The following is a 13437-nucleotide window of genomic DNA, read 5'->3' as shown; positions in this document are numbered from 1 at the left end:
AACACCTGGGAAAGGTTCATCAAAATTGATGCAACATTTAAAAAATATATAAATATTTGTAATTGAAATTTCGTACAATTTTATATGTGTGTTATACGAATAGAAATGTAAATTTTCCTTAAATTTACAATCAGGCCTGAATACCAAGTTTATTTAATTTTTAATTTTAATTTTCTCATGTTATACCAAAAATGATTCCTCTGTTATACTCGTAATACTAATAAAAATTGATTATGTTAGGACCTACTAAGTTTGCATAATCCTTAGGTCCTTATTATCCGTAGCCCGAAAAACACATTATTTTGAGACTATTTTTATTACAAACGTTATCGGCTTAGCGCCATCAAAAAAGTTCCAGACTTCATTGCAACGTAGAATTTAATGCATTTATACGAGGGGCCCCAAAAAGAAAAATATACATGAAAATTGAGTGACAGAGGATGCGAGGAGCGATTCAGCTTGACTTCCCTCATATGAAAGTTGCTTGTTTTCATCCTACAGGGTGTTGAAATAATATTTTTAGTTCTGTGAATTGGAAACAATCGTCATAGTTCTTGATGTGCGAACTTCAAATTTCTCTTAGGAGGGTTTTTGGGGATCATTTAAAATAAATTAAAATATATGCCGAGAGATAGCTCGACTTAAGCCTCGTCGTCTATTTAAAAAATCGCTCTAACCTTCTTAATGAGGGCCAATAACTTCAATATTTTTACGAAATCCTATACTCTAATCTTTTCAACGTGAAAAAGATATTTAAAAAAAAACTCGTATCTCTAGCGGTTTTCGAGATATTTTCAAATAAATGATTACGTGCATTTCCACTCCCTTAATATTACTTTTTTGATGCATCCTGTCCGCCAAGTTCAAGGGAAAATTCAATCTGTCAAGAGAGTCAAATTTCTGAGCTCAGAGAAAGAAAATTATTTAGGCAAAATGAAAAATCGGGACGGGGCATGAAGTGCCATATGGGAAAAGAGCCTGGAGCTTCTCTTAAACACCTATAATTCAGTTTCATCAAGAACTCCCTTCTGCTATGGTCCAATGCAAGAAAACTAGACAGTGTCTCGGGTAGTGGGGCCCAACGAAGTAACCACATGGGTGGGGACAAAAGCACAAGGCGACCGTTTTCCATCAAAGAAATATTTGTCTAGTCTTTAATTTTTGTGATTCATATTATCGCAGAGAAGATGAAATAGTGACTCCATAGATCTTCATAGTTACTCTATAGAACCACTTAAGATATCAGGTTTAAAATCAGAGAACGATACTATACCAAGTATAGAAAAGCAAATATAGAAAAGTAAAAAACAGTATCAGTTTCCTCATACAAAACGTGACTTGAATCTCTATCCATCTATGGGCTAATTATTTGATCCATAACGGGTCTAGATTCCACGAAAAGCAACAATTAACATTAATACATGTTTTCGGCTTATTAAATGAAAAATATATATTTGTTTTTACTTTTTAACATTTCTACTCTTGCATGAAATTAAGTCATTAGGTTGCTTTTTCCGCATGCGGATCAAATGATTTATTGCAGAACTGAATTGTACAATCTGAGATTTAAATTATTATTAAAAAGTAGGTAGGCACTATATATTTTAATGTACGAGTTTATATTCGTTCCTTATATCGCCAGTGATTTTATCAAGATGGAAAGTGGCGAAGCATGGATATCTAAATAGCTTGAGAAAGGACAATTAAATCAAGAGGTTTCGCTTACGCCTTAACACCTTGAATGTCATGAAACTAAGCACAAGTTTACTGAGGAAACTGTACTCTTTTTGATGAAGTACTGCTCATAATATTGTACGCCGATTCTCAAACCTTTTGGGCAAGATTTTATTGTGTCAACAGTAATTGAATAGTCATGGATTAAAATTATTTTAAAAAATATATCCTGAAAAATGGTACGTTATAGTAGGAAAGCTCAATAGAACTTTTTAATTAAAAATTCCCTAAGGATCTCAGAAATAACTTTGGTTTTGAGTAGGGATATTTGGTAAATTCACACTCCAAACCGCAGTGGGCAACAAATAATACTCATAAAATTTCATTTAAACAACGGTACGAGCACTTTTAGAAAATTTCTTATATTCCAATTTTGTTTACAAAACTTTGACCCCCCATCTCGAAACTTACGCATTTACGGACAGTGGTTTATAAACCAAACTGAACTTATTGCTCCATGATAAAGTAATCATTTTAATTTGGTACACCATGCTTCGCAAAGACTCTGCATGTTTGAAAATTAAAACAACTGTTGATCATATCTAGTTTAAAGTCCATCTTCAAATTCAAACAGGGCAACGTTTTTAATAATGCGCGGTCCGCAAAGCCGAAGTACGAATCCCAACTTCCGTTTTATATTAGTTAGAGTGAAACCACGTCACTGGCAATTGTTACGATATAAAAAACCGTCTAATCAATTACTGTGTTTATATGGCTAGAAGGCCGTTATTGCTTGCCTAAACTCCGCAAAATCATAAATTCGTTCTGCGGTATTTTGGGAAGCGAATGGTGCAGAGATTATGCGACAGTTTCAATAAAAATACAACAATTTTATTTTTTATTAATATAAGTAGTTTTGCAGCTTTCACACAAATAACATTGTACCCAGTACATATCACAAGCTGATCTTACTGTATATCCTAATGAATTAAAATTAGTATAGTATTTAGGTCTGATGTCTAATTAAATCACATTATTTTAAAAAATGAATCACTATGTAATTAATACATTACGATTTTCTTATATTATATAATTTACGAATAAAATTATTTTTCCTAATAAACATTAATACACTTGAAATCGTTAGTCATGTCACCATCAATTCTCGCTTAAACATATTCAACTGATAGTAAAGGGTGGATCAAAAATACCTGGTCAACAATCCTTTGGAATAAATTTTATTCGCTACATACAGGTCATAAGTATCTTCGCTGTTAAATTCCATTTTGATCGTGCTATATTTCTCATCAATGACCGAGAAGACCTAAGCGCGAACAATTTAAGATCAAAGCGCGTTTCAATTTATGAATAAATTTTCTTTGCTTTTTTGGAAATTCTTCTCGAAATTCATATGTAACAAAACAAGTCAATTACAACTAAGTATCACCGTATGATTCTTTAAACATGCCTTATTAAAATTATATTATACTATGGAGAGTTTTGGAACTAGAAACATCTTAAAAATCGAATGAAATTTCTGGTAGACAAAATGTAAAGCAAAAAAAGTGAGTATCTCTGTTATTAGTTTTTGCAGTGCACCTTTTAATGCTTTTTGCTACTGATAAGGGCGCTGCAAAAAGTAAATATGCCTTTGAAAGTGAATATAATAAAATCATTACCTTAAAGGGGTTATTTTAAATCAAATTTAATGCTAGAATTATTATTTGTTTTTATACGTGATATTTCAACCAACAGGGTTTGCACTGAATTTTTTTGGAAGCTCCAATATGCTAGCAATTTGTTGATTTAATATGTACGAATAAGCAGGCACATACAGCAATTTCCATTTACCAGAGACATTAAATTTTATCTGGAATCACTCATTGAAGAAAAATTCCATCTAAAACAATTATTAAAAACACCCTTAATATGAAAGAAAAAACAGAAAATTATTTTTCACCTCCATGGCTCTCGTTCACTTTTTTAAAAGTATTATCCACATTCACTTCTTCATTATTACTATTTTCAATAAAGCCGCCACTTTCATCCACTTTGGTCTCTTTGACGTATACTTTATTAGTGCCCACCTCGCCCATTTCACTCTCTTTGGTTTCAATAGATTTACTGTCATCTTTCACTGCATTATTTTCCAACGAAAGTTTATTTAACTGAAGCGCTGGGAGTATGTGAGCGCCGGATTGTGTTGAATTATTATTACCACCTTCGATTGGGTGACTGGCATTTGAAGATACTGATACATGAATGTTCTGTACAAATGGTCTATGCTCTGACTTGTCTGCTAGGTTCTTTTTCGATTCTGCAGGTTTGTTTAATGCAAACCTAATTCTCAATGGGATGAGACTACATTCAATTGACTTGCCTGTGCAAATCGTCATCAAGAAAAGAGAAAAAACGAGGACGAATATCAGCATGATAGGCCACATGACCAAATTAAGACCCCAAGGAAGTTCAGCTGCAAGAGAAATACATTTTTATAGGGTTAGCATTCTTTAATAATTTAATAGCATTTAGGCAGGTAAAGACGTGAAAAGAAAGATTTCTTTTATTTACCAAAAAATAGTTATATATTGATTATTTTTCCTTCTGTAACAGCCACTTTCTTGATTCCTTAACATCTCAGAATTTTAAAAGTTCTGTAATTTTAGAATCAGCATGAAATTAATAATCAGTCATTCAGCTAGGGTAGGCATTTTTGTTGATAATGGGTGTATTGTACTATTAAAATTCTGGTTTCACCTATACAGAGTGTTTCCTGAACAAATGGCATAAATTTAAGGGTATATTCCTTTTATCAATTATATTGATGACATTTGCCATAATGAAACATCTGTTAGTAAAGTTATTTAAAAACGTCTTGCACTTACAATAACATTAAAAAATATTTACTAATGCAAATTACTTACTAAACATCTTGTTTCCAAAAGCACCCATTCCTGTTCCAATTGCATCCAAGGGCACTATTATAAGATTTTTAATTTGATATAAAAACACATCTAAAGGTGTTACAGTTTTCCTTTCACAATCTCTTGAACCTGTAACAAGACAAAATAATACACTTTATCGAATACCATCAATTAAATAGAGAGTATAATTTTTTTATTTTTAAAATATATATTTATTTTACTCTTCATTGTAAATATAGAAAATTAAGTAGTATAATAGTACTATATGAAAATAAATATTTGGTAGATATGTAATTTTTAATGTGACTATTTCGTTCCATAACGAATTGAAGCTATGAAAAGAAAGCACTTTTTTACATGGCACTTTTTGGAAAATTTCCTTGTTAATTAAAAAATATATATATTTCTTTTAGTATAGTAATGCAACAATTTTTTGATAACATAGTACTTACTAAACATGTATTTGGTCCACTCACTCCAACTCATTTTATGGGTATCACATTTATTTGAATAAAGGACTCCCAAATTATATTCTTCAGCTTCCTGAAGCCAGAAAACAATCAATAATATAATGATATATTGTTCAGAATCGTCAGTTGTCGTGAACATGATGAAAGAATATTTGGATAAGGTTAGATTGATTTGTTATTGATTTTTCTAAGATCATCAATATATCATGTATGCAACCATATTCCTAAAGAACAATTTACCCTCCCATACATGTAATTATACTTACATTAAGTAAATGGTTGTATCTACATCCAGCGTCAACAATTATTATAAATATGAATAAATATTTCACAATGTAGGAAAGTGAAAAATCATTTTTAACAAGATTATACATACAGTACATCAAACATACTGCCCCCAGTATCCACATGTTCTGCATATTAAACACTAGGTGGTACAGTTTTGTTTGACCTGCCTGAATTTCTTCCATATATATGTCAATATAGCTTTTTCTAAAACCCTCACTAAAAATTGCATCAATCTTTTGTAACTGATTTGGCTGTAACAAATCTTCTTCACCAACATTGTTTAAAAAATCATAATCCTTTGGACTTATATTGAAATGTATATTGCCAGTGTAGTTTTCTGGATCATTTTTATCGAAACGAGCTGATTTCATCAGTATTATTATAATTCTTTTTAGCACTGAATTGGAAAGAATAAAAGGAATATCTGAAGATTTTTCCAGTTCAATTAAGTCGCTCTCAGGCCTGCTGATGGTTTTCTTTAACACAGGTTTGATATTGTACTTGGCCTTTTCACCCATCTTCATGTTGTGGGGGTCTACCCACTGACATAAGTGGAAAGGTGCAATGCTTGCCAAGAGAACAATTAAACTTAGAAGAAAATGTTGCATTTTTGAGGTTTACTTCACTGACACGAAGGAAAATGTTAAGTTAAAATAACACAGTAAATTATTCCTAAACCTATTAATAATGATCTTTTTGAGTACTTTATGTTAATAAAATTCACTTTTTTGAATGGTTTAAAAAGTTCAAAATTGGTTAGGTTAGGGTAATAATTTTACCGATTTATTTATAAAACAATAATCTCGAAATGTGGCAACCACGTAGACTCTAAAATGGTCATTTAGCCTGCCGTCACATATATCGAAAACTCTTTAAAAGCGGAACGAAGTGTAATCTGAAAATCAAAATGAAGTAATGATAGTGTGATATAAAATGAAATGACTTTTAAAAGTTGCATTGAGGATTTCTTCCTGGAAATAATTTCAACTTGCATTTTCTTCCCAAACTAGGGTTTAAGACAAATATAAATCTATCATTTTGTGCAACAAAGAATAAATTTTATTCTAATTGCAGAACCGTTTTATTAGAGATATCTATTAGATTATCAGAGTATATAGTATATAGATATATTAGATTATATATTAAATGTAGATTGTTTTGCTGACATAATCTTAACTTCGACTCGATCAGGCGAATGACGAACTCCAACGTTGCCAAATTAACGTAAAGTAATTAATAAATTGTCAAATGTTTTAAGGTTATATCACAGATCAAGCAAAGTATTTACAATGCTCATGTGTGATTCATGTCATGATTGTTAGTAAACAAACAAAATAATTTCTTTTTGTTTTTGTTATAAAAATTTAAGAATAATTTTGTATTGACATTTTTTATCAATGAGATAGATATGTATCACATAGTTTTCCAATCTATATAGCTAGTGATTTTTGCTTTTATCTTTTTGATTGTATATCCTTTGGAAGTTCATTAACCATCTAGTTGTAAGTATAATCATGAAGTCTGAACTATTCTGATAATTTCTTCAGCTAAATGTTTACCATCGATATGTAGAAATTGACGAATGGTCTGTTCTAACATTATTATTTCTATGGAAATTATCTTGCCAGTTAAGTTACCAGGAGTTTCAAAAACTGTGCCTTAGAACTAAACTATTAATGTGATATTAACTTTTAACTGTAAGTGAATTTCTATAGGAACATGATTGCACACTTTTCAACCTCTAAAAATGTTATATGGTCTACCTTTTTTGGTTGGTGGGAAACATCATCAACTACATTAAAATTTTGACTTTGAAAATATATCTTAAGCAATGCTTTATACAGATCAATTTTAGGATCAATGTGATAACTTAATAATAAAATGGCTACCTTTTCGGTAACTCAGGAGGGACCTGTGAATGCTCTGGCATTAAACAGAGATTTTACTCAGGTTGTAGTTGGTGGGAGAAATGGTAACTACCTCTTTTTTTCAATCAATTTCATGCCTGTATTTTGTTGTAAAGAGCTTTACAAAATTAAGAAACAGATTAAGTAGTGGAATTTTAATGGAAAGGTATTTAGTACCTATTTTATGATTCAGAAAAACTATTATGAAAGTTACTGTTCTTAATAGATTTTATTTCTGTGATCACTAATTAATCTATTAAAAATTCATCAGAGATTTACCTCTCCACAGTAATTATGCAGTTTACCAGACATGTGCTTTTTAGTTTTCAAAGTTTACCAAATTGGGGATGATCGATTTAAGGAGGTGTGTAATCTGAGGAGTTTGAAGCACTTAAACTTAAATTTTTCCTGCAATGATGTTGCCTGGAGTTTGAGTGACGGTAAGCAAATCATTAAATAACTATTATTAGTTACATTATATATATTTGTGTTTTTCTTTAACCATTTATTATAATAATAAATGCCATAGGGAAGTTTATAAATTGGCATGAGATTGAAATGCCAGTCAATTTTTACCATTTCACATAAGATGAAAAGGTATAAATTACATAATAATTATATATAAGAGGGCATAAAATCATGTTACATTAAAATGGAAACAATCAGAAGTATGTAAGGCAAAATTTTGCATTCTTAGTACTAAAATTTTTTTCCTTAAGATCACTATGTTGCAACTGCAGCAACCAATGGCCACGTCTGCGTTTGGAATTTAAGCAGGATTGGCAAGGCCATGCAAGAGCAAGATTATCAGGACCACAAGAGAACGGTTAATAAAGTAAATTTTCACGCTACTGAACCGTACAAATTAATATCTGGTTCGCAAGATGGCACGATGCGCTATTTCGACATTCGGGTCAAAAACGCCGTGTCAGTGTTTTATAGGTAATTATTCTATTAAGGGATAATATCTGAAAGTAGTACAAATTTTATTGAAAGGATAATTTTCATGGAATACCACGAAATGAGCCAATGTTCTACCTTCATTGTAATGGTTCTCTAAGGGGATTAATGAAATCGTTTTGGTGAAGTTCCATGAATTTATATTTTTTAGTATTTAAGGTCACATTATTAAAGGATTGGTAACTTTATATAGAAGATAATTTTCATGGATATCTAGAAAGCAAAACATGAACATATCTCTTATTACAATTCATTTGAGCAAGAGTTAATAATATTTCTCTAATTAGCTATTTATTTTCTGATTGGCGATAGTTATAAAGCCTCAATAATTTTTTTGCATTTCCTCTGCTACATAGGTAAAGTTTCCTAGGTAGGTTTCATACAATGCTCACAATGATCTAGAAATCTGATTAATGTCAACTATTCTTAAGTTACATTAGATTTACTCTCAGTTGGCGTCATCAAAACCCCTCAGTTTTTTGCCTTTTGAATCTGAAAGGTGAAAAATTTCTACATTAAATACTTATCATCAGATGCAATTTCCATTCGTTTAAGAATATTTCAATCCCGTTGTAATACTTTACTTATACGTTTCAGTAATACCGAGAGTGTACGAGACGTTCAGTTCAGTCCTCACAACTCCTACACGTTCTCAGCGGTCTCGGAAAATGGCAGTGTTCAAATCTGGGACGTTCGGAAACCGGATAAATTGCAAGTGCAATTTACGGCTCATAGTGGGCCCGTATTTGCTTGTGATTGGCACCCAGAAACCATGTGGGTAGCAACGGCTAGTCGTGACAAAACTATCAAGGTATATTAGATTCTATATTCAGTTCACGAATTAAATGTACCTTGTTATGGTTTACCAGGCTTTAATGTCTTCCGTATATTTTTGAATCCGACATGTAGTTGAGAATCGTTTCAACCAAATACTTGATTGAAAATTAGCCTCGTACTATAGCTATGTGGCTTCCTTTAAGCTATTTTGATTGTGTTAAATGTATATTATAAATGTACTTGAAACTGGATAATTTTCAGGTTTGGGACCTGACAAGTAAACCGACTCTAGAATACACAATTCACACTATTGCCTCCATTGGTTGTGTTAAGTGGAGGCCACAACACAAGTATCAAATAGCCAGTTGTGCCCTTGTTATAGACTGTAGCATTAACATATGGGACATACGAAGACCATATATTCCATATGCTGCATTTAATGAACACCGGGATATTGCCAGTGGAGTTGCATGGAGAGGGGATCCAAATGTGTTTTTAAGCAGTGGCCGAGTAAGTGATTGTTATAATTGAAAGAATGATCTTTTTTTAATAGTTCTGCGGTTTAATTGTGTAATGCGGATTAAATTGAATAGATTTACTCCATATTCACACCCACTGCCAACTTATGTATATCTAAGAACAAGATAATTTATAACGTTTATTTTTCTTACAGGATAATACACTGTATCACCATTCGTTTAATGACGCCCAAAAACCAGCGAGTAAAGCGAATCCGCAGGGAATAACAGTGAATGCAAAGGGCGAGGTTGTGAGTTGTAGAAAAATTGTATCAACCATTAGCAACAATAATAGCAGTAGCCAGAATTCTATAAGCAAGGCTGTGGTATTAATACGGAAAATTTCAACTACCCAATCCATTGATAATTTTCATCAGGCCACAAGTCACATTTATAATTTCAATCCTAATAACGTTGATCAACAAGAAGCGAGCATTTTTATTAGTAAGTAATCTTTTATTGGAAATGCAGCAAATAGAACGTTATTTTGTCAGAACTAGCAAAAAGTTATACCTTGTTCGGGCGAAGCGTTTCAGAACTTTGCGAACGGAATGCTGCTATCGCCGAAGAGTTTGGGAAAGATGATGTGGCAGTTACGTGGAAGATAATAAAGGCAATGTATGGGGAGGAGTTTATTCAGAACTCTATTAAATCGAACAATAAACACGAAGATGGTATTGGTATTATGGAAATTATTGAAGACCAAAAATCAAAAGGTAGGAAATAAAGCAGACGTTCAGTGAGTAGAATCATGAAATTTTATTTGTAATTAGGAGGTGAAACACCAGTGGCACAGTTTAGTGGGGGTGATGAAGAAACTGAAAATGAAGACCACGTAGACAACGCCTTCCCAAATTACCTAAATTTCCGCAATGGTTGCTTACCTAAAGGGGATTTCTTCTTTGGGGAAAATGAACTTGACGTTGAACTAGATGGAGCTCCAGTAATTTTAGACTTTTATCAGTATGGTCTCAGGATAAATCAAGTGACCGCTGAAGTTGGTAGGCAATATAGGTAAAATGTGCTGAGTATTTTGTGAAAATTACAGTTTAAGATTGGACTTTACCAAATGAGGCATTTCCGATCCGGCATGAGATTTTAGACCGTTCTCCTCCTCCTGAACAATTCCCTGATCACCACCACAGTATGAATTTTGCGGAAGACACCCACACGATACAGGTAAATTACAATAAGGTTATTCTGGTTTTGATACAATTATTCACAGTAACATTATTTGAATTTTTCATATTATAATACAATTTCAGACCATTCAAAAATTAATCAAGACAATTGTTTTTCTGTTTTTAATTTTACTCCCATATTAACACTCGATGAAACCTATTTTGATTTTACAGGTGGATGATAGATTACCTGGAATGTTAACTAAAATCAGGCCTTGTCAAAAACCTTCTTGGGATCCAAGTTCCGTTGTAATCGACACACTAATTCATTATTCAAACTTAGGGGATCTTCAAAGTGTTGCTTCCATTTTAATTGTCCTTGGCAATAGTAGGAAGTACTTAACAGGTGATTTCATCAGTTTTACAAATGAAAATATTGAAAAACTGAAATTTATCAGGACTCAGCGAATCTCTTCAAGAGCATTGGCTACTGGGATATATCGATATTTTGTGTAGGCATAAATTGTGGGATATATCAAATCAAGTAATAAAGACATCTTGGCTACCTAACGTGAGTCAGTTGAATCAGCAAAGTACCACCATGCATACAAATTGCGGGAAATGCCTGAAACCTCTACAGCGAGTCGGTTGGCTTTGTGATAGATGTCATACTTCAGAAAATGGAGTATGCAGTTTATGTCATCAGGTAGTTAGAGGTAAGTAAGTAGTAATCATTGGAATGTAATTTATTGGATAAACACACAGAAAATTATATACAGAAACGACATAGAAACCACCAGTTTTCTCTATTTCAAATTTTATTTCCAAAGTTCCTACGCTGATGAACAAAAACGTTTACAGATGCTAGGCTTGAAATGTAAATATTCCGTCCATTAGGTTCGGTTTTTTAACCTGTTGGTAACTTTGCCAGCAAGGGAGTTTTTATAGAGATGGAGAAATTGACTATTACTCAAACTTCAGCTAGATTCTCTATTTCTATTGATTAAGAGACCGGTAACTCTTTGAGCGATATCCTGATCGCTGGTGTTTTCTCAGTTTAAATAATTACGAGCTGCTTTTGGACAAACGGTCGTTAGGAAATACTGTTTGTGTACTGGATACTTAATAACACAAAGTTACCAAGAGTTCAAAAATAGGGCCTCAAGAAATAATGGTTATCATATTATGTGTAAAAAAAGTGTATTTCTATGTTGTAAAATATTTTTTCTTCTATTTTTCACACATTTTTTTAGGACTTTACGTGTGGTGCAGAGGATGTTCTCATGGTGGACATATAGGACATATGAAGCAATGGCTGACTATGAAGGGTGTTTGTCCTACTGGATGTGGTCATAGGTGCGAATATAATTGATACTATCCTATCTTAACAATATGTTACGAACCAATGGCGTATTTGGACCCCCCTGCGCACTCAGGACGAAAATATGACCTAGTTGTTTTGTCTACTTTTGTTTCATTATGACGTATAGCACTATGCTAGACAAAAGTAGCTAATGTTTGGTCGCTATATATGATTGCTCCAATTTTCCTTGGAGGTGGAGTTACAACAATGATTAAGGTTTTTTTAAATTCTCTACCTTTAACACGGTAAAAATGTACTCTGTTTAAGTAGTGTGTCTTTTTTAACCTTAATAATTAACCTGCTCAATGACAAACTAGTAACGCCTGATCATTAAAAAAAACTTCACACCTGAAGGTAAAATAACCGTGATTAAGCCATTTGCTACTTACTATCAAAATCTAACATTAACAATAAGTGACATATAAATTTATCCTAAATATGCCTCCGATATTTCAACGCGGTTTTTTTAATGATCACTCGTTATTTTATGTATATAGTTCCTTCCAAGTTTTTGGAGTTATATTTATTATGTATTCATAAGATGTATAACTGTTTATTTTTGTATAGAACTCTGTTGTTGATAAATTTAAGTACTGTAAGAATAGAAACACGTTTAGTGAAGGATGGTTATTAAAAAAAACATTCAAGTTTGCATTCAAATATCATGTGCTCGTGCATGTCTTTGGTAAATGCATCTGTTACCAGTTGTCAGTCATATCTTTGGGCCCGTCTTAACATATATCAAAAAATATTTAAAAGCGGAATGTATTCTGAAGAAACAAAAATTAACGATTTTGTTCTGTGGACCAAAAGTTAAAATTCCCAAATTCGATATTCAATATGGTAAGTAAATAGTATTGAATTTTTTTTGTATTTTAATGACATTTAATAATTAATTTACCTGATCTAAAATCGTCTTGATATTTATGTAATGCAAAATAATACAGTATTACGTAAACAACATTTTATGTACCATCTTGAAATAACGTCCCCATGCGTAATTTTTTTGTAGTGGAAAGATCATAGGAACTGCAGATATGACTGAGGAAATAACATTATTGAATTTTAAAATATACAGGGTGTTAATTTAAAAACTTACACCATTTGTCTCAGACTGTTAAAACTACAATTTAAAGGGCTAGATGATATGATCTAAAAGGTATATTTAATTACTATGAACAATAGCCATAAGCATCGTGTCACGATTTTACACAACATCTCTATGTAAACTTTGTTCACCTTCGATGACAAAATCGACAGGTTTCCCCAATTTTTAGAAAACCTATCCCGTTTGGAAGTTTTCAAATGAACACCCTGCATATGGATGTTACAAAATTTATCAATTCTAATTTATTTTGCAGGTACTTTTTAATTTAACCTGAATACCATTGAAAATATAATTTATAATAAAATATCAACTGTCACATTAATTATG

The 13437-nt window shown here is 32.1% G+C and overlaps 2 protein-coding genes across 2 annotated transcripts; one reads left to right on the top strand and one right to left on the bottom strand.

Moving 5' to 3' along the window:
- Positions 1-2543: 2543 nt before the first annotated feature.
- LOC136348629 (uncharacterized) lies at positions 2544-6084 on the bottom strand. The gene is made up of 5 exons (XM_066299613.1): positions 5335-6084; positions 5051-5141; positions 4599-4727; positions 3635-4147; positions 2544-3574 (listed from the first exon to the last, which is right to left on the bottom strand). The coding sequence occupies exons 1-5, from the start codon at positions 5962-5964 to the stop codon at positions 3555-3557; spliced, it is 1383 nt and encodes a 460-aa protein (XP_066155710.1). The 5' UTR covers positions 5965-6084; the 3' UTR covers positions 2544-3554.
- Positions 6085-6648: 564 nt separating this feature from the next.
- On the top strand, positions 6649-13420 carry Wdr24 (WD repeat domain 24). Its single transcript, XM_066299543.1, has 13 exons — positions 6649-6858; positions 7212-7328; positions 7587-7703; positions 7983-8205; positions 8821-9034; positions 9262-9510; positions 9674-9962; positions 10013-10234; positions 10292-10519; positions 10573-10697; positions 10874-11045; positions 11098-11355; positions 11893-13420. The coding sequence occupies exons 2-13, from the start codon at positions 7238-7240 to the stop codon at positions 12009-12011; spliced, it is 2307 nt and encodes a 768-aa protein (XP_066155640.1). The 5' UTR covers positions 6649-6858; positions 7212-7237; the 3' UTR covers positions 12012-13420.
- The last annotated feature ends 17 nt before the right edge of the window (positions 13421-13437 follow it).

This window comes from Euwallacea fornicatus, chromosome 34 (assembly GCF_040115645.1).
Source record: "Euwallacea fornicatus isolate EFF26 chromosome 34, ASM4011564v1, whole genome shotgun sequence".
Taxonomy (NCBI): domain Eukaryota; kingdom Metazoa; phylum Arthropoda; class Insecta; order Coleoptera; family Curculionidae; genus Euwallacea; species Euwallacea fornicatus.
Note: the sequence above shows the minus strand (reverse complement) of the source record. Positions and strands in the feature narration are given on the sequence as shown.

Coding starts and splice junctions, on each gene's coding strand:
- LOC136348629 (XM_066299613.1), bottom strand. CDS start 5,964: ATGCAACATTTTCTTCTAAGTTTAATTGTTCTCTTGGCAAGCATTGCA. Junction 5,142..5,334: donor GATACAACCATTTACTTAAT/GTAAGTATAATT, acceptor TTCTGGCTTCAG/GAAGCTGAAGAATATAATTT. Junction 3,575..3,634: donor AGTGAACGAGAGCCATGGAG/GTGAAAAATAAT, acceptor TAATTGTTTTAG/ATGGAATTTTTCTTCAATGA.
- Wdr24 (XM_066299543.1), top strand. CDS start 7,238: ATGGCTACCTTTTCGGTAACTCAGGAGGGACCTGTGAATGCTCTGGCA. Junction 7,704..7,982: donor TGCCTGGAGTTTGAGTGACG/GTAAGCAAATCA, acceptor TTTTTCCTTAAG/ATCACTATGTTGCAACTGCA. Junction 10,520..10,572: donor TCAAGTGACCGCTGAAGTTG/GTAGGCAATATA, acceptor TTACAGTTTAAG/ATTGGACTTTACCAAATGAG.